This window comes from Bombina bombina, chromosome 9, assembly GCF_027579735.1.
Source record: "Bombina bombina isolate aBomBom1 chromosome 9, aBomBom1.pri, whole genome shotgun sequence".
NCBI lineage: Eukaryota > Metazoa > Chordata > Amphibia > Anura > Bombinatoridae > Bombina > Bombina bombina.
In genome coordinates this window covers 21,521,127-21,541,115 of record NC_069507.1, presented here as the reverse complement: position 1 = coordinate 21,541,115, position 19,989 = coordinate 21,521,127, and the positions used below count along the sequence as shown (strand labels likewise).

The 19,989-nt window shown below is 39.7% G+C and overlaps 1 protein-coding gene across 2 annotated transcripts in view; it reads right to left on the bottom strand.

Moving 5' to 3' along the window:
- The window catches only part of LOC128639790 (acyl-CoA desaturase), a 47,436-nt gene extending 31,299 nt beyond the window's left edge, over positions 1–16,137 (bottom strand). Inside the window, exons 1-2 of one of the 2 annotated variants that reach the window (XM_053691942.1) lie at positions 16,058–16,137; positions 15,915–15,960 (exon numbers count right to left, since the gene is read on the bottom strand). In XM_053691942.1, coding sequence (XP_053547917.1) covers positions 15,915–15,960; positions 16,058–16,068 — 57 coding nt within the window. In that variant the 5' untranslated portion in view covers positions 16,069–16,137. Of the gene's footprint in view, positions 1–8,769; positions 11,255–15,914; positions 15,961–16,057 lie in introns of those variants that run through there. The other variant, XM_053691944.1, reaches the window with a different exon arrangement.
- Positions 16,138–19,989: the final 3,852 nt, after the last annotated feature.

Below are 19,989 nucleotides of genomic sequence, written 5' to 3'. Positions count from 1 at the left end.
GGAAAGGGTTTTTAATTTCCATATCCAGAATGTCTCTCGTTGACTTAGTTTGTTGAATCTATTCACTCCCCAAGTATCTGCGATTTGTTCTATAGGGATCATTTTGATGACATCTGTACACTTTGAATGTTCACTGGCTATATGTCTAGGTATACTAAGTTTAATCAGCTTATGTTTGATATTCCTACTGAGTTCACCCCATCTTTTTTTGATGGGTCTACATGACCTTCCAACGTACTGTAAACCACAAATGCATTGCAGTAGGTATATTACAAAAATAGAGTCACATGTAAAGTGCATGTTAATCATAAATATTTCACAAGTCAAGTGGGAGGTAAATTCATTGACTTTACCTGGAATATAATTACACAAACCACAAAGTTTCTTCCCACATTTATATGTCCCAAATGGTTTCATTTTAAAACTAGTGTTACCTTGTATAGTTTTCTTATTTAAGTCAGTTTGAAACCGTGTTCTTGTCTGTCTAACATTACCCTTTTTTGCTAAGATTTTACTGGGAGCCAGTTTGTTCTTAAGTGTGGGTGCTCTTCTAAAGGTACATTGTGGACAACTACCTATTAGATCTTTTAGAATTCAGTCACCTTTTAAAATAAACCAGTACTTCTTTAGAATCCCTTCAATTATTCGGTAATTACTATTATACCCAGTGTATATCATTCCTTTTATCTCTTTTACTGTTGGTCTCTATTTTACTCATATTGGATTCATTAGTGTTTGATTTATTTATGATCTTATTGTCATTAATGTTTTTAGACTGATTCTTTGTAGTCAAAAATCACCCCTATCTTTCATTTTTGCCTTTTTATACCCTTGGATGATCAACTCTTCTGGGTATCCCCATTCCATGAATCTATCTTTTAAGATAAGGGCCTGTTTCTCAAACTCCCTAATGTCTGAACAATTCCTCATTCTACAAAATTGGTTAAACTGTATATTCCGTTTCCATGGTAAATGATGATTACTTCTGTAAAATAAATAGCTATTAGTGTTGACCTCTTTAAAGAATGACTTAGTAGCTACTGTCCCTTCACTGTACCAATATAGTATAAGATCTAAGAACTCAATACTCTCATGATTGATCTTAGAGGTAAAATTGATCCCCAGATCGTTTTGGTTTAGGTGTTCAATAAATGTATTGGATTTCATAGTATCCCCTTCCCAAATGAAGATCAAGTAATCGATATAGCGTCCATAGAACACCAGGCTCACCCCAAACTCCAAGGAAAATATGTATTTTTCCTAAAAAAAAACCATAAAGAGGTTGGTGAAACTTGGGGCGAACCTGGTGTCCATGGCCGTCCCTTTAACTTGTAAGAAATATTCCTCCTGATATACAAAATAATTGTGCTGTAGCACAAAATAGATAGACAATCAAAAAGTATTTTTGCTTGTCAGGAAGGTAAAGATCTTGATCTAAATAGTATCTCACTGCATTGATACCAAAACTGTGTTCTATGTTGGAATTTAAAGAGGATACATCACAGGGGGGCGTGTCTTTTGACACACGCATACGCACTTAAGATTTGAGGATGACGACGGTCTTTATAAGCTCGATATGTTACATTGTATATCTATTCACCTAAAGAAACAGTGTATCGCTGAGAAAAGCGCTGTGATTTTACCAATTGTAGGTTTTTAATACAGTGCTTTTACAATTATATCTCACCTGTGTGGTTTATATCAAAATGGAGGTTTAATTTGTTATTATTTCTTGTTCCTACAATCTTGATATACAGGTTTTAGTTTCTCGGGATGCACTTCTGCGATTCCTCCCAGGGGCGTATTATGGCCTAGGCCAATAAGGCACGGGCCTAGCGCGGCAGATTTGAGGGGGTGGCACTTTTTGGGGCCGGGGCACTCAAGAATTGGCCCTTTATTGGTGTCTAACTGAGTCCAGGCAGGGGCAACATTCCATCCACAATTCCACATCATAGACGCAGCCACGCAGCAAGTGACGGATGCTGCTTAGAGCTCAGCAGATCAAAAACTGGCCACAGCCACACTAATGCATGAGGCAGCAGCAGCTCTACTACGGATGGGTGGGAATGGAACCTCTCAGCAGTGTATTTTCACAGTAAGTCAGTCCTATTGTATACGATCTACTTCAGACCCCTTTATTAATGAAATGAAATGAAATATCGCCAATCGCTTAAGGCAGTAAAGATTCTTGCTAAAATACCGCTGGCACTGATGGGCTTGGCTTGCGAGAGAGGAAATAGAATTATCTGACACTCCAGTGCGGTGCACGCCGCAACGGCTTAAATATTTATTCCTGACAATTTAAACGGCACAAGGAAAGACAATCATCATTGTCACTGTGCCGTTTAAATTGTCAGGAATAAATATTTAAGCCGTTGCGGCGTGCACCGCACTGGAGTGTCAGATAATTCTATTTCCTCTCTCGCAAGCCAAGCCCATCAGTGCCAGCGGTATTTTAGCAAGAATCTTTACTTCCTTAAGTAGCGATTGGCGATATTTCACAACTGAACTCACAATTCATTAATAAAGGGGTCTGAAGTAGATTGTATACAATAGGACTGACTTACTGTGAAAATACACTGCTGAGAGGTTCCCACCCATTAGCTTCTGTCATAGAAAAACCCGGGCCTGAGTTTATGAATCAAACAAATTGGGGCAGAAGAATTTTGATTGCCTAGGGCAGCACAAAACCTTAATACGCCACTGATTCCTCCTATTGTGACCACATTGGGATTAGTATGCCAGCACTTGTTTAAAGTATACTCACTTTAAGAGGTTTTACATGGACAATTAACGACAACCATTTACAACACATATCGAGGAGTGAGCTCACTGGACAGATAGCACTTAGCATATAGCACTTTGGTAGTGCTAGGAGACTTGTGAGTAATATTTGATTATTTTTTTTAAAAAAAAACAAAGACTTTTATACAGTACTACACCATATGGGCGCCTTTTCCTCTTTGCCTTTTAGATTTCTTCTGTGGGTGTGATGCCACGACCATTCTGAAACTAGGCAGCTAGACAATCCCCTTTGGGACTGATTGCAAACAGGCTCAGTACATCTCCTATGCGGCCTTCCCTATATCACTAACAGGGCTCAGTACATCTCCTATGCTGCCTTCCCTATATAACTAACAGGGCTCAGTACATCTCCTATGCGGCCTTCCCTATATCACTAACAGGGCTCAGTACATCTCCTATGCTGCCTTCCCTATATCACTAACAGGGCTCAGTACATCTCCTATGCTGCCTTCCCTATATCACTAACAGGGCTCAGTAAACCTCCATTGCTGCCTTCCCTTTATCACTAACAGGGCTCAGTACATCTCCTATGCTGCCTTCCCTATATCACTAACAGGGCTCAGTACATCCCCTATGCTGCCTTCCCTTTATCACTAACAGGACTCATGCATCTCCTATGCTGCCTTCCCTATATCACTAACAGGGCTCAGTAAACCTCCATTGCTGCCTTCCCTATATCACTAACAGGGCTCAGTATATCTCCTATGCTGCCTTCCCTATATCACTAACAGGACTCATGCATCTCCTATGCTGCCTTCCCTATATCACTAACAGGGCTCAGTAAACCTCCATTGCTGCCTTCCCTATATCACTAACAGGGCTCAGTATATCTCCTATGCGGCCTTCCCTATATCACTAACAGGGCTCAGTACATCTCTTATGCTGCCTTCCCTATATCACTAACAGGACTCATGCATCTCCTATGCTGCCTTCCCTATATCACTAACAGGGCTCAGTACATCTCCTATGCTGCCTTCCCTATATCACTAACAGGGCTCAGTACATCTCCTATGCTGCCTTCCCTATATCACTAATAGGCTCAGTACATCTCCTATGCTGCCTTCCCTATATCACTAACAGGGCTCAGTAAACCTCCATTGCTGCCTTCCCTATATCACTAACAGGGCTCAGTACATCTCCTATGCTGCCTTCCCTATATCACTAACAGGGCTCAGTACATCTCATATGCTGCCTTCCCTATATCACTAACAGGGCTCAGTACATCTCCTATGCTGCCTTCCCTATATCACTAATAGGCTCAGTACATCTCCTATGCTGCCTTCCCTATATCACTAACAGGGCTCAGTAAACCTCCATTGCTGCCTTCCCTATATCACTAACAGGGCTCAGTATATCTCCTATGCGGCCTTCCCTATATCACTAACAGGGCTCAGTACATCTCCTATGCGGCCTTCCCTATATCACTAACAGGGCTCAGTACATCTCCTATGCGGCCTTCCCTGTATCACTAACAGGGCTCAGTACATCTCCTATGCTGCCTTCCCTATATCACTAACAGGGCTCAGTACCTCTCCTATGCTGCCTTCCCTATATCACTAACAGGGCTCAGTACATCTCCTATGCTGCCTTCCCTATATCACTAACAGGGCTCAGTACATCTCCTATGCTGCCTTCCCTATATCACTAACAGGGCTCAGTACATTTCCTATGCTGCCTTCCGTATATCACTAACAGGGCTCAGTACATCTCCTATGCTGCCTTCCCTATATAACTAACAGGGCTCAGTACATCTCCTATGCTGTCTTCCCTATATCACTAACAGGGCTCAGTACATCTCCTATGCTGTCTTCCCTATATCACTAACAGGGCTCAGTACATCTCCTATGCTGTCTTCCCTGTATCACTAACAGGGCTCAGTACATCTCCTATGCTGCCTTCCCTATATCACTAACAGGGCTCAGTAAACCTCCATTGCTGCCTTCCCTATATCACTAACAGGGCTCAGTACATCTCCTATGCTGCCTTCCCTATATAACTAACAGTACTCAGTACATCTCCTATGCTGCCTTCCCTATATCACTAACAGGGCTCAGTACATCTCCTATGCTGCCTTCCCTATATCACTAACAGGGCTCAGTACATCTCCTATGCTGCCTTCCCTATATAACTAACAGGGCTCAGTACATCTCCTATGCTGTCTTCCCTATATCACTAACAGGGCTCAGTACATCTCCTATGCTGCCTTCCCTATATCACTAACAGGGCTCAGTACATCTCCTATGCTGTCTTCCCTATATCACTAACAGGGCTCAGTACATCTCCTATGCTGCCTTCCCTATATAACTAACAGGGCTCAGTACATCTCCTATGCTGCCTTCCCTATATCACTAACAGGGCTCAGTACATCTCCTATGCTGTCTTCCCTATATCACTAACAGGGCTCAGTACATCTCCTATGCTGTCTTCCCTATATCACTAACAGGGCTCAGTACATCTCCTATGCTGCCTTCCCTATAACACTAACAGGGCTCAGTACATCTCCTTTGCTGCCTTCCCTATATCACTAACAGGGCTCAGTGCATCTCCTATGCTGTCTTCCCTATATCACTAACAGGACTCAGTACATCTCCTATGCTGCCTTCCCTATAACACTAACAGGGCTCAGTACATCTCCTATGCTGCCTTCCCTATATCACTACCAGGGCTCAGTACATCTCCTATACTCCCTTCCCTATACAGCTAACAGGCTCAGTACATCTCATATACTGCCTTACCAGCCTCACTGACAGGGCTCAGTACATCTCATATACTGCCTTACCAGCCTCACTGACAGGGCTCAGTACATCTCATATACTGCCTTACCAGCCTCACTGACAGGGCTCAGTACATCTCATATACTGCCTTACCAGCCTCACTAACAGGCTCAGTACATCTCATATACTGCCTTACCAGCCTCACTAACAGGGCTCAGTACATCTCCTATGCGGCCTTCCCTATATCACTAACAGGGCTCAGTACATCTCCTATGCTGTCTTCCCTATATCACTAACAGGGCTCAGTACATCTCCTATGCTGCCTTCCCTATAACACTAACAGGGCTCAGTACATCTCCTATGCTGCCTTCCCTATAACACTAACAGGGCTCAGTACATCTCCTATGCTGCCTTCCCTATATCACTAACAGGGCTCAGTACATCTCATATGCTGCCTTCCCTATATCACTAACACGGATCAGTACATCTCCTATGCTGTCTTCCCTATATCACTAACAGGGCTCAGTACATCTCCTATGCGGCCTTCCCTATATCACTAACAGGGCTCAGTACATCTCCTATGCTGTCTTCCCTATATCACTAACAGGGCTCAGTACATCTCCTATGCTGCCTTCCCTATAACACTACCAGGGCTCAGTACATCTCCTATACTCCCTTCCCTATACAACTAACAGGCTCAGTACATCTCATATACTGCCTTACCAGCCTCACTGACAGGGCTCAGTGCATCTCATATACTGCCTTACCAGCCTCACTGACAGGGCTCAGTACATCTCATATACTGCCTTACCAGCCTCACTAACAGGCTCAGTACATCTCATATACTGCCTTACCAGCCTCACTAACAGGGCTCAGTACATCTCCTATGCGGCCTTCCCTATATCACTAACAGGGCTCAGTACATCTCCTATGCTGTCTTCCCTATATCACTAACAGGGCTCAGTACATCTCCTATGCTGCCTTCCCTATAACACTAACAGGGCTCAGTACATCTCCTATGCTGCCTTCCCTATATCACTAACAGGGCTCAGTACATCTCATATGCTGCCTTCCCTATATCACTAACAGGGATCAGTACATCTCCTATGCTGTCTTCCCTATATCACTAACAGGGCTCAGTACATCTCATATGCTGCCTTCCCTATAACACTAACAGGGATCAGTACATCTCCTATGCTGCCTTCCCTATATCACTACCAGGGCTCAGTACATCTCCTATACTCCCTTCCCTATACAACTAACAGGCTCAGTACATCTCATATACTGCCTTACCAGCCTCACTGACAGGGCTCAGTGCATCTCATATACTGCCTTACCAGCCTCACTGACAGGGCTCAGTACATCTCATATACTGCCTTACCAGCCTCACTGACAGGGCTCAGTGCATCTCATATACTGCCTTACCAGCCTCACTGACAGGGCTCAGTACATCTCATATACTGCCTTACCAGCCTCACTGACAGGGCTCAGTGCATCTCATATACTGCCTTACCAGCCTCACTGACAGGGCTCAGTACATCTCATATACTGCTTTACCAGCCTCACTAACAGGCTCAGTACATCACATATACTGCCTTACCAGCCTCACTAACAGGGCTCAGTACATCTCCTATGCGGCCTTCCCTATATCACTAACAGGGCTCAGTACATCTCCTATGCTGCCTTCCCTATATCACTAACAGGGCTCAGTACATCTCATATACTGCCTTACCAGCCTGACTGACAGGGTGCTACAATGCATGACATACAAATAGTAAAAGTTTGGTTCAGTTTTTTTGTAGTTAAACATTCTAGAGCAGATCAGAATACAGTTACTATTCTTATACTTTAGGGAGAACATGAGTTTTTTTGTAAGCACCAAGATAAAAAAAGAACAATCTTGCAAACAGATATTAAAGGTTATAAGGACACCTAATACTTATGAAAAGAGATAGACCTGTACTGGGAATATTCTGTACAGATTTGTGTGAAGTAATAACATGAGAGCAGTCAGCCATTGTCATTATTACATTAAACTTTCATACAGTGCAGCCAGAACTGGTGGGTGCACAACAGAATTCTATCCTAGTGTCTCAGTATCTCCAGTTAGCAGGGATAATAAATATATATATATGTAATTGTATAAACCAATATGAAGCTCAATATGACGTCACAGGATTTGTAAAATTGTTGAATTTTACATTATTTAGAAGAGATCTGAATGGATCATTAGTTAATACATTTTATTGGGAAAGCAATCTAAATATATAATTTAATGGACGTGCAACCCTAAAGACATGGTCTCTGAGTTTCCAAATATCTGATGTCATTTTTTTTTTATTCTCAGGAAAATTTTAACGACAAAAAATTAACATTTTATCAAACAAAAGAAAAATCTATGCTATTTTTTTTTTAAACTGGATCATCAAATAGAATTAACCATAAATCTTTACATTGCAGACCAGTTGTCTATATAACGTTTTCTTCCTTATAAAGCAAAAAACAGACATAGAAAGACTAAAATATTACACGTGTTGCCAGCTAACCCATCTTATTGCAATATGGCAGCTTATGGAAAAACACAACTAGTCACATATTTGTGGGGGGGGGGGGGGGCTGTAAGAACCCAGAGGGTAGATACACGATATGATCTGCCCTATATCACTGCATATTATACCCCATACCTGGGGAGAGATCTGATCCTGGCAGAATAGCAGAAGCTGTAAAATATTAATGTCAGTAAATAACAAGGGGCATACTGCAGTATATAATGTACCCACTAAAGGCTGCACTTTATTCATGTAATCAGATTGATAGATTTGATCATTAATATCTCACACAGAACCTAATCTGATAGCAGCAACAAGAAAGCTCTCAGCTGCAGGAATAGTAACGCAGCACAGAAATAAGCACAATGGGTTTGCTTGTCAATAATCTCAACGCAGTGAGAATTTAGATAGGAAGGCGTGGAGCTGCCCTGTGATGTCTAACACAAATGTTCCAAAACACACAACAAATAATATAATCTGATACAACATTGTATCCGTTTTACACAATGTATCCAAGATGCACAACCAAATCTGCAACACAAGCTGTAGATGATGCAATGCACTTCTGCATTATAGAAAAGCACCGGCTGCCAATAACGGCTATTGTGTATAGATCTAAACATAATACAGTCACCACTGTACAGCAACAGCTAACACAACAAACACACAACATGCAGCACAATAAGAGAGATGAACCGTACCTGGGGTGTGAAGGAAGCTCAGCTGGCAGTGCAGTGTCTGTTCACTTGTGTGTCAGCTCTCAGTCTGTGCCTCCCCCTTACAGTGACACAATGCTGCCAGGCCTTGGTACTGAGGTGTCACACTGAGGGTTTGTCTTTTTACTCTCAATCAGCTTCCCTTCAGGTCTCACTGTGTGACAGTGTGTGCTGTGCTGTGTGTCAGTGTGTGTCACTGTGTGACAGCGTGTGCTACTGTGTGACAGCGTGTACTGTGCTGTGTGTCAGTGTGTGTCACTGTGTGACAGTGTGTGCTGTGCTGTGTGTCAGTGTGTGTCACTGTGTGACAGCGTGTGCTACTGTGTGACAGTGTGTACTGTGCTGTGTGTCAGTGTGTGTCACTGTGTGACAGCGTGTGCTACTGTGTGACAGTGTGTACTGTGCTGTGTGTCAGTGTGTGTCACTGTGTGACAGTGTGTGCTGTGCTGTGTGTCAGTGTGTGTCACTGTGTGACAGCGTGTGCTACTGTGTGACAGTGTGTGCTGTGCTGTGTGTCACTGTGTGACAGCGTGTGCTACTGTGTGACAGTGTGTACTGTGCTGTGTGTCAGTGTGTGTCACTGTGTGACAGTGTGTGCTGTGCTGTGTGTCAGTGTGTGTCACTGTGTGACAGCGTGTGCTACTGTGTGACAGTGTGTACTGTGCTGTGTGTCAGTGTGTGTCACTGTGTGACAGCGTGTGCTACTGTGTGACAGTGTGTACTGTGCTGTGTGTCAGTGTGTGTCACTGTGTGACAGTGTGTGCTACTGTGTGTCACTGTGTGACAGTGTGTGCTGTGCTGTGTGTCAGTGTGTGTCACTGTGTGACAGTGTGTGCTGTGCTGTGTGTCAGTGTGTGTCACTGTGTGACAGCGTGTGCTACTGTGTGACAGTGTGTGCTGTGCTGTGTGTCAGTGTGTGTCACTGTGTGACAGCGTGTGCTACTGTGTGACAGTGTGTACTGTGCTGTGTGTCAGTGTGTGTCACTGTGTGACAGTGTGTGTCACTGTGTGACAGTGTGTGCTACTGTGTGACAGTGTGTACTGTGCTGTGTGTCAGTGTGTGTCACTGTGTGACAGTGTGTGTCACTGTGTGACAGTGTGTGCTACTGTGTGACAGTGTGTGCTGTGCTGTGTGACAGTGTGTGCTACTGTGTGACAGTGTGTACTGTGCTGTGTTTCAGTGTGTGTCACTGTGTGACAGTGTGTGCTACTGTGTGTCACTGTGTGACAGTGTGTGCTACTGTGTGACAGTGTGTACTGTGCTGTGTGTCAGTGTGTGTCACTGTGTGACAGTGTGTGCTACTGTGTGTCACTGTGTGACAGTGTGTGCTACTGTGTGACAGTGTGTGCTGTGCTGTGTGTCAGTGTGTGTCACTGTGTGACAGTGTGTACTGTGCTGTGTGTCAGTGTGTGACAGTGTTTACTGTGCTGTGTGTGTCACTGCTGTTTGCAGTTCTCACTGTGTGGCAGTGTGTGCTGTGTGTGTCACTGTGTGACAGTGTGTGCTGTGTGTGCCACTGTGTGACAGTGTGTGCTGTGCTGTGGGTGTGTAACTGATGTTTGGGTCTCGCTGTGTGCCACTGTGTAACAGATATTGTACCCCCCTGTGTGTAGCAGGTATTGTACCCCCTGTGTGTAGCAGGTATTGTACCCCCTGTGTGTAACAGGTATTGTACCCCCTTGTGTGTAACAGGTATTGTACCCCCTTGTGTGTAACAGGTATTGTACCCCCTTGTGTGTAACAGGTATTGTACCCCCTTGTGTGTAACAGGTATTGTACTACCTGTGTGTAACAGGTATTGTACCCCCTTGTGTGTGTAACAGGTATTGTACCCCTTGTGTGTAACAGGTATTGTACCCCTTGTGTGTGTAACAGGTATTGTACCCCTTGTGTGTAACAGGTATTGTACCCCTTGTGTGTGTAACAGGTATTGTACCCCTTGTGTGTAACAGGTATTGTACCCCTTGTGTGTGTAACAGGTATTGTACCTCTCTGTGTGTCTACCAGGTACTGTACCCCCCCTTGTTTAACAGGTATTGTAACCCCCTATGTTTGTACCAGATACTGTACCCCCCTTGTGTAACAGGTATTGTAACCCCTCCTGTGTGTGTACCAGATACTGTACCCCCCTTGTGTAACAGTTATTGTACCCCCCTTGTGTACCAGGTATTGTACCTTTCTGTGTGTACCATGTAATGCACCCCTGTATTTGGGTGCCAAGTAATGTACCCCCTGTGTGTGCAACAGATACTGTACCCCCCTGTGTAACAGTTATTGTACCCCCCTTGTGCACCAGGTATTTTACCTTCCTGTGTGTACCAGGTAATGCACCCCCTGTATTTGTGTGCCAAATAATGTACCCCCTGTGTGCCCCCTCAGTGATACAGCCAGTTGCAGAGATCAGCCTGGTGCCTGTGATCCCCCATAGAGTTCTCTCCTTGCTGACTGTGGGGATTGTATTGATAAAGTGATGCCTGTGAATTCATTCCAGTAAGAGCTGCATCAGCCTATTGGCTCAGAGGAATTTGGTGCCACATGCTCCGGCTCCTGCCATTGGTCCCCATCTATCTGCTGACTGCAGACTGCTGTGCTCCTGAGTGCTGCAAGCTCCGCGCATGCGCACTGCCCCCTCATTGCCCCGGCTCCCAGCAGAGCCACTGAAGCGCTCTGTTTCCCACAATGAAGAAGATGTGGCGTGTTGTGACCGACAGTTACCTCTCCTGCTGTGTGGTACAAGGCTATATACAGCAGCAGCAGCAGCCTGGTACACACAGGGTTAAACACGCCAGTATCGGCGTCATCACATGCACTTCATATATTCTAAGCACTGCAAAGGGCCAATCCCATGCTCTGTATTACAAGGGGTTAATCGTATACCAAGCACTGCAGAGGGTTAATAACATTACATTGCAAGGGGTTAATCATAAGAAGCTATGCAATGCAAAGGGTTAATAACATGATCTACATTGCAAGGGGTTAATCATATGAAGCTATGCAATGCAAAGGGTTAATAACATGATCTACATTGCAAGGGGTTAATCATATGAAGCTATGCAATGCAAAGGGTTAATAACATGATCTACATTGCAAGGGGTTAATCATATGAAGCTATGCAATGCAAAGGGTTAATAACATGATCTACATTGCAAGGGGTTAATCATAAGAAGCTATGCAATGCAAAGGGTTAATAACGATCTACATTGCAAGAGGTTAATCATAAGAAGCTATGCAATGCAAAGGGTTAATAAAATGATCTACATTGCAAGGGGGTTAATCATAAGAAGCTATGCAATGTAAAGGGTTAATAAAATGATCTACATTGCAAGGGGGTTAATCATAAGAAGCTATGCAATGTAAAGGGTTAATAAAATGATCTACATTGCAAGGGGTTAATCATAAGGAGCTATGCAATGTAAATGGTTAATAACGATCTACATTGCAAGGGGTTAATCATAAGAAGCTATGCAATGTAAAGGGTTAATAACATGATCTACATTGCAAGGGGTTAATCATAAGAAGCTATGCAATGCAAAGGGTTAATAACGATCTACATTGCACGGGGTTAATCATAAGAAGCTATGCAATGTAAAGGGTTAATAAAATGATCTACATTGCAAGGGGGTTAATCATAAGAAGCTATGCAATGCAAAGGGTTAATAACATGATATGCGTTAGAAGGTGTTAATGAAAACATGCTGTGCTCCCAAGGGATAGTCACGTGATCTACTATGCAAAGCTAAGGATGAATAATTCACGGCAATGAAGAGGTTAAGCACGTGTCATTTAGTGCAAAGGGTTTATTTACATGTCACAGACTACAAGGCAGTAATGTCACATCATGCGTCTAACCATAGCAGTTTTATTACATAAATGCTCACTCATGTCAAGTACTGACTCACTGGTGGATACACAAACTACTACTATAAGGGGTTAAAAGCTGTAGAGACTGACAAACAAAGCTATTGATGTCACTACAATTTCATACAGATAACATTAGTTTGTTTACTTTTTCACTGGGAACTTCACAGATCTGTATGTGTTTATTACATTATTACCAGATCCATTCTACCCCTCCCCCCAAATCTGAGTCTAAGTGGTCTTTTCATCAAGAAGTGAATGGCAGGTGAATTCATTTGAATACCTTCTATTAATTATGCACTATGAAGGGCTACACCAATGAATATTTCCTGCAAGAGAAGCTGAGATAGCCCTGCACAATGTGTACAAATCACCTTAATATGAGAATTGCAGGTTATATGCAGCATTAACTGTGCATTGTGCAGGGCTAAATCATCTCCTCTTGCAGGAGATACTGGGTTTGGCCCTTGATCATGCTTAGCTAATGACAGATTTTAAATCATCTGCAACTCATCTCTTTGTGAATAGAGCCCTAAGTGACTACATTTACAGTAACCCAGTAACCCAGAATCACAACAGTGTAGTTAAGATTGCTTCTGCAGCCAAGTGACTCTCTTTGGCCTTGAACAGCATACAGCTGAGCTATATGTTTAGTGCAACCTGTGAATACATTTAGCTATGGGCAAGTGGTCTAATTCTATTCACTGGTTGCCAGAGAAATTTTGTACAGATAGCTTGTCAGTGTATTATGTGTAAATATGAGACACATTTAGCTCTCATCACAATGCTATCTGGTTTGCCCCTGCTCTAAAGGGTGATGTTAAAACAAACAATAGTGACTGCACTGTTTTTTGGACCTGGATGGAAGTTACACAAACATGCATTTCCTGTTTAAAAAATACAATTTACTGCTTTTATCAAATAGATATATTTTAATGTACTATATTTTAAGTAAAGTGTTAAACTATAGTTACACTTACATGAGAGCTCCTAGTTGCTCCAGATAAGGATGTGGGGGTAGGTAAGAGGATACATGTGTATGCCTGATCTGATTGGTTAACATATCCATTTCATTTGGAGCAGTAGGAGGGTACCAGGTACACAGCTTAGACCATTGTTTCTCAACCGTGGCCCTCAAGTACCCCAACAGGGCAGTTTTTTATAGCTGAACTAGAGCACAGGTGAAATAATCATCTTATGGATGAGAGCAGGTTAGTAACCATGGTTACTGATGAGCTGATTACCTCACCTGTGCACTGGTTCAGCTATAATGAAAACCTGGCTGGTTGGGGGTACTTGAGGACCACAGTTGAGAAACACTGGCTTAGACTATGTATTTAACCCATATCATTTTGGTTAAACCTATAGTAACACAATGAAGTTTTCTATACAAATAATACAATAGATCATGTTAGTTTTACACTAGACTACAAAATGAGCCATAAATGTTAAAATGTGAGTTCCCTATAATTAGTTAATGAAAGTATAAAAGCATTGCAAAAAGAATGTATTATTTATTTTGTCTGCTTGTGCTCTAGTTGATGAGGAGATTATGCAATTTGGATGTCATGGCTACATATTACACAATGATGTGAAAGAACAGCACTTTTACAGCTAACACTATTTGCCCACAATTAAAGTGATGCAATAAACTCACCAGGATGGTCAAGTGGTTACATTTCTTACTGCACTTGATAACAAAACCACACACATCATGCTAGCACAGTGATTTTAACATTATTTTGTTTTAAAATGTTTATTTGATATGCATATCTTTTTCAATGCAGTGCTTAGTTACTGCTATATACACAGTAATGGCATATATAGGAAATTGGCTTTTTTTGCAATGTATGTATGTATGTATGTATGTGTATATGTGTTTGTATGTATGTGTATATGTGTATGTATGTGTGTATGTATGTATGTATGTGTATATGTGTTTGTATGTATGTGTATATGTGTATGTATGTGTGTATGTATGTATGTATGTATGTATGTGTATATGTGTTTGTATGTATGTGTATATGTGTATGTATGTGTGTATGTATGTATGTATGTATGTGTATATGTGTTTGTATGTATGTGTATATGTGTATGTATGTGTGTATGTATGTATGTATGTGTATATGTGTTTGTATGTATGTGTATATGTGTATGTATGTATGTGTATATGTGTTTGTATGTATGTGTATATGTGTATGTATGTGTGTATGTATGTATGTATGTATATATGTGTATGTATGTATGTATGTATGTAGGTATGTGTATGTGTGTATGTATGTATGTATGTATGTATGTGTATATGTATGTATGTATGTGTATATGTGTATGTATGTATGTGTGTATGTATGTATATGTGTTTGTATGTATGTATGTATGTATGTATGTGTATATGTGTATGTATGTGTGTATGTGTGTATGTATGTGTATATGTGTATGTATGTGTGTATGTGTATGTATGTGTGTATATGTATGTGTATGTGTGTATGTATGTATGTATGTGTGTATGTATGTATGTATGTGTATGTGTGTATGTATGTGTGTGTGTATGTATGTATGTGTGTATATGTATGTGTATACGTGTATGTATATATATATATATATTATATATATATATGTGTGTGTGTGTGTGTGTGTGTTTATATGTATGTGCATATGTGTAAGTATGTGTATATCATACATACAATCTTGGTATCTATCTGTCTATCTTTCTATCTATATATTTCCATCTAACTGTATATCTGTTTATCTATACATTATCTATGTATCTGTTTATCTTTCTATCTATATATATATATTATTATATAATATATCTACATATCTATCTACCGTCTAGACACATAGATGGTAGATAGATTGATTTTTTGATAGGTTGATTGAAAGATAGAAATAGACAGATAAACAGATAGATATAGAGAGATAAACAGATACATAGACGATACATATATTGATAGATAGATAGATAGATAGATAAATAGATAGACAGATAGATACATAAGATAGATACATAGATGTTAGATGGATTGGTTGATTGATAGTTTGATAGAAATATGCAGATAGATAGATAGATAGATAGATAGATAGATAGATAGATAGATACATAGATAGAAACATAGATAGATAGATAGATAGATAGATAGGTAAGAAGAGGTGATGCTAAAAGTTTGTTATACTTTAAAATGCAGCCAGTTGAATAAATATAATGTTGAAGCACTGTGAGCAATGTATAAAAAAAATAAAATAACTGTTAACTAATATTATTTGCACTTACCAGGGAGGTTTCAAGCAGGGGAGAACCTTGGTGCTTCAGGATAAACCTAAAAGCAGAACAGAGAGTTTTTATCACCGAATCCCCAAATTTATAGCCAAGATCTCATATCTGGGGTTGATCTGCCCCTTATCTCTAAACCCCACCTTCTGGGCATGTTCTGGCATTTCACTGCCACTGTACAGTGGGGCAGATAACACAGCTGTAAAAAGGCATCACATAATATATAATCTATGTCTTCAGATACCAGCCAGAGATTTTTTTATGATTTCTGAGTCTAAATTTCAAAAGAATAATTTTGTCACCCATTCCAAAGCATGACAAACCAAAGTTTATGTTTATTTGCTTGTGATCATGCCATGGGTTGTGTTGCAAGATGCAGAGAATAACACAATCTCCAATCATAGTTACATCAGGGAATGTCTGGATGCAGCACAGAAATTTGTCACAGTTAGAAAGTTCAAAGTCTTGTGGTGGAAGTCATGAGGGTCAATCTGAAGAGCAGATTAAAGTTCAAACTTTCATGATTGTATTTTTGCCAATACATTTATTCAGTAATTACATTTATATGAGTGTATTTATCACAGGTTTTAGAAAGTAATGTGCTGTGTTATTTATTAGGCTACAGAACTTTTTTTTTTTAAACGGACACTGAACCCAATTTTTTTTCTTTCGTGATTCAGATAGAGCATGCAGTTTTAAGCAACTTTCTAATTTACTCCTATTAAAAAAAAATCTTCATTCTCTTGGTATCTTTATTTGAAAAGCAAGAATGTAAGTTTAGATTGCAGCCCATTTTTGGTGAACAACCTGGGTTGTTCTTGCTGATTGGTGGATACATTCACCCACCAATAAACAAGTGCTGTCCAGGGTCTGAACCAAAAATGGTCTGGCTCCTTAGCTTAGATGCCTTCTTTTTCAAATAAAGATAGCAAGAGAACGAAGAAAAAAATGATAATAGGAGTAAATTAGAAAGTTGCTTAAAATTGCATGCTTTATCTGAATCACTAAAGAAAAAAAAAATGGGTTCAGTGTCCATTTAACTTAATTGGTTTATTTCTAATACAACCACTTTATATTGTAGTTTGAAAGTGTATACAATTAACAACTTTTAAGCACTGTACTCACCCAAACATGAACACTATAGAAAAATCTCTTAAAACCACAATCCCTCCAAAGCAATGCATCTAAGAACAGCTGAAAAAAAGATTGTATTTTCTTTTGACCCAGTATATTTTGGATCTAAATTATCTTAGATTTTGATAAACTCTCTAGCAGTTTTTCACAACATACCAGTTTTGACATTTGGTTTATCTTAGACACAGGTGATATATGTACACAAACAAGCTGTCTATGCAAATGACATTCTTTAAAACATATATGTGCTTACACAAAACACAAAAACATGTTCCTTCATTTGAAAAAGCTGTGCAAGCCTTTGCAATATTACCCCAAGTTAGATACAAAGCTGGGAGATCCACCTAGTAGACCCTTAATTTCTATAAATAATAGTATCAAAAATATTGTCATCAAATGCTTCCCAAAGTCTCAGTTTAAAGCTTCATATGTGCAGTCTTACATCAATATTTTCTAGAAAATGGTCACAATAATCCAAATAAACAAAAGTGTTTTACTCTTGAATCTGTGTCATTAATTGTACAATTATTTCAAATTAAATAGGAATGATTGAAAATGAGGTCATTTTCTTGAGAGTTAATTTGCTGCCACTATTTATTCCAATTTATTACTGGGTCCTTATAAGAATTTTTCATGTAGTCCAGATCACATTAGGTACAAACCTTCTCATAGAGGGCATACTAATAAAATAAATCAGGAAGCAACAATCTTTTTATGATTTAATTGACTACATAAAGTAATACAATAGGAATTAAGTTTACATGTGAGATCAGTGATACATATTTGTGTTTTTTCGATATTAATATATATCTGTGGAAAATATAACTTAAATCAGCAGACATTTTAGGAAAATTAATTAAAATATGAAGGATTACTAATACTTAAAGGGACAGTGTACGTTAAATTTGTCTCTCCTTTAGTTTGTTCCCAATTATAAATTTTATCTTCTGGACTGTACTAAAAAGTGTTTACATATAACTCATTTACCTTTATTTCAACATTTAAAATATCTGATTTTGTCTATGGCATCTCTACATATACTGAAAGTTTCTATACTTAAAGGGACACTGAACCCAATTCTTTTCTTTTGTGATTCAGATAGAGCATGTAATTTTAAGCAACTTTCTTATTTACTCCTATTATCACATTTTCTTCATTCTCTTGGTATCTTTATTTGAAATGCAAGAATGTAAGTTTAGATGCCGGCCCATTTTTGGTGAATAACCTGGGTTGTTCTTGCTGATTGGTGGATAACTTCACACACCATAAACAAGTGCTGTCCAGTGCCTGAACCAAAACAATAGCCTGGGTTCAGTGTCCCTTTAAGTCTTGGCGGTAAAAAGGCTAGCGGAAATAATTACACTCCCAGTGGGATTTAGGAGAGATAAGTAATAAAATGCTAATTTTCAATTTTTCTCTAATGAAATAACGCTCTATGCTCAGGTAATCTGTTTGTGAAGCAGAGAATATAGCCAGTGCAATATAGCCCTGCATGACACAACAGTGCTGCATCATTTACACTTTGTGCACTGTTTTTTATGTTAGTTTACACTTCAGATTAAGTTTTATTACATTTAAACTATGCACTTTCAAGTTTGTATTTTATTTTGTGTATAACAGTGTATTTAGGATTATGATTTTACAAATTCTGCTAATGCTTTCACAGTTTCTGTGTAACCTTAAAGGGACAGTATACACAAATTTTCATATAACTACTATAAAGAAGAATATGCACAGATACTGATCTAAATATCCAGTATAAAACCTTTTAAAAACTTACTTAGAAGCTCCAGGTTTAGCAATGTTGATGAGATTAGCTGGAACACCCAGTGAAAGGGGCTGGGGGCAGATACTCTCCCCCCCTTCCCTGCATATGAAAAGACAGATTAGACAAACAGGAGCCAGCAGTAGTCTGTAAACGCATGTATGCATCTGACACTTTGGGGCTTGTTTAGGAGTCTGAAAATCAGCACAATGTTATTACAAAATAAGCAAAACTATAGATTGTTACAAAAACATTTACCGATGGGCTAGATAAATAGATAAACTACATAATATTTATGTAAAGAAAAATCTAGTGTACAATGACCCTTTAACAAATTAGGATCACATTTTGCATATGTATATGTATATTTTACAAATTACATTGTACTTTGTATTTCTTCTTCATTACTTCATTACTTTCTATGGGCCCGATAAGTAAAGATTCTCTCGTATGGAGAGAAATTATAGTGCAGACTTCACAGGGGCTGAACTCACTGAATCCTATAAGAAAAAGAAACGAACCTGGAAAACCAGAGAGATGAGAGATGCCTTCAATAGAAAGTAATGAAGATCTCTGGGATAAAGTATTCTACACAGGAGAAAGAAATTAACTGGAGAACACCTGGGGCTGATATAAAGGCTCAGTTTGAATCAATTACAAATTAAGCTGAAAAGTTTTCACTACAATTTAACTTGCTTTTGCCTATAGTTTAGTCTATATTACTTTTCTGTCAGTTAAATAAATGTGTTGTGAATTTTGAGTAAGCTTCACCTGCATAAATCTGGCAAGAAAAATCAGTGAGACTGGCTTGTTTAAAATGGTTACAGCATTTCACAAGACTTGTGAGAGAGCTTCAGACATACCCTGGGAACTCCCCTCTTCAGCCCAGGTATTTTCCCTGTACCTCCCACTTTCCGAAACTGTCAGTTTTAGTTTACAATGGAGCAAATACAAAGTGCAATGCAATTTGGAAAAGATACACAGAAATATACAAAGCATGATCCTAATTTGTTAAAGTAACACAGAAACTTTAAAAACATAACCAGAATTTATAAAATCACTGCTGCATCTAAATCTAAATCTGAATGTATTAAAATATAAAAGAGAAAGTGCAAAGTTTAAATGTAATAATATTGAAAGGACACAATCTAAAGTGTAAAGTTATATAAAATACAA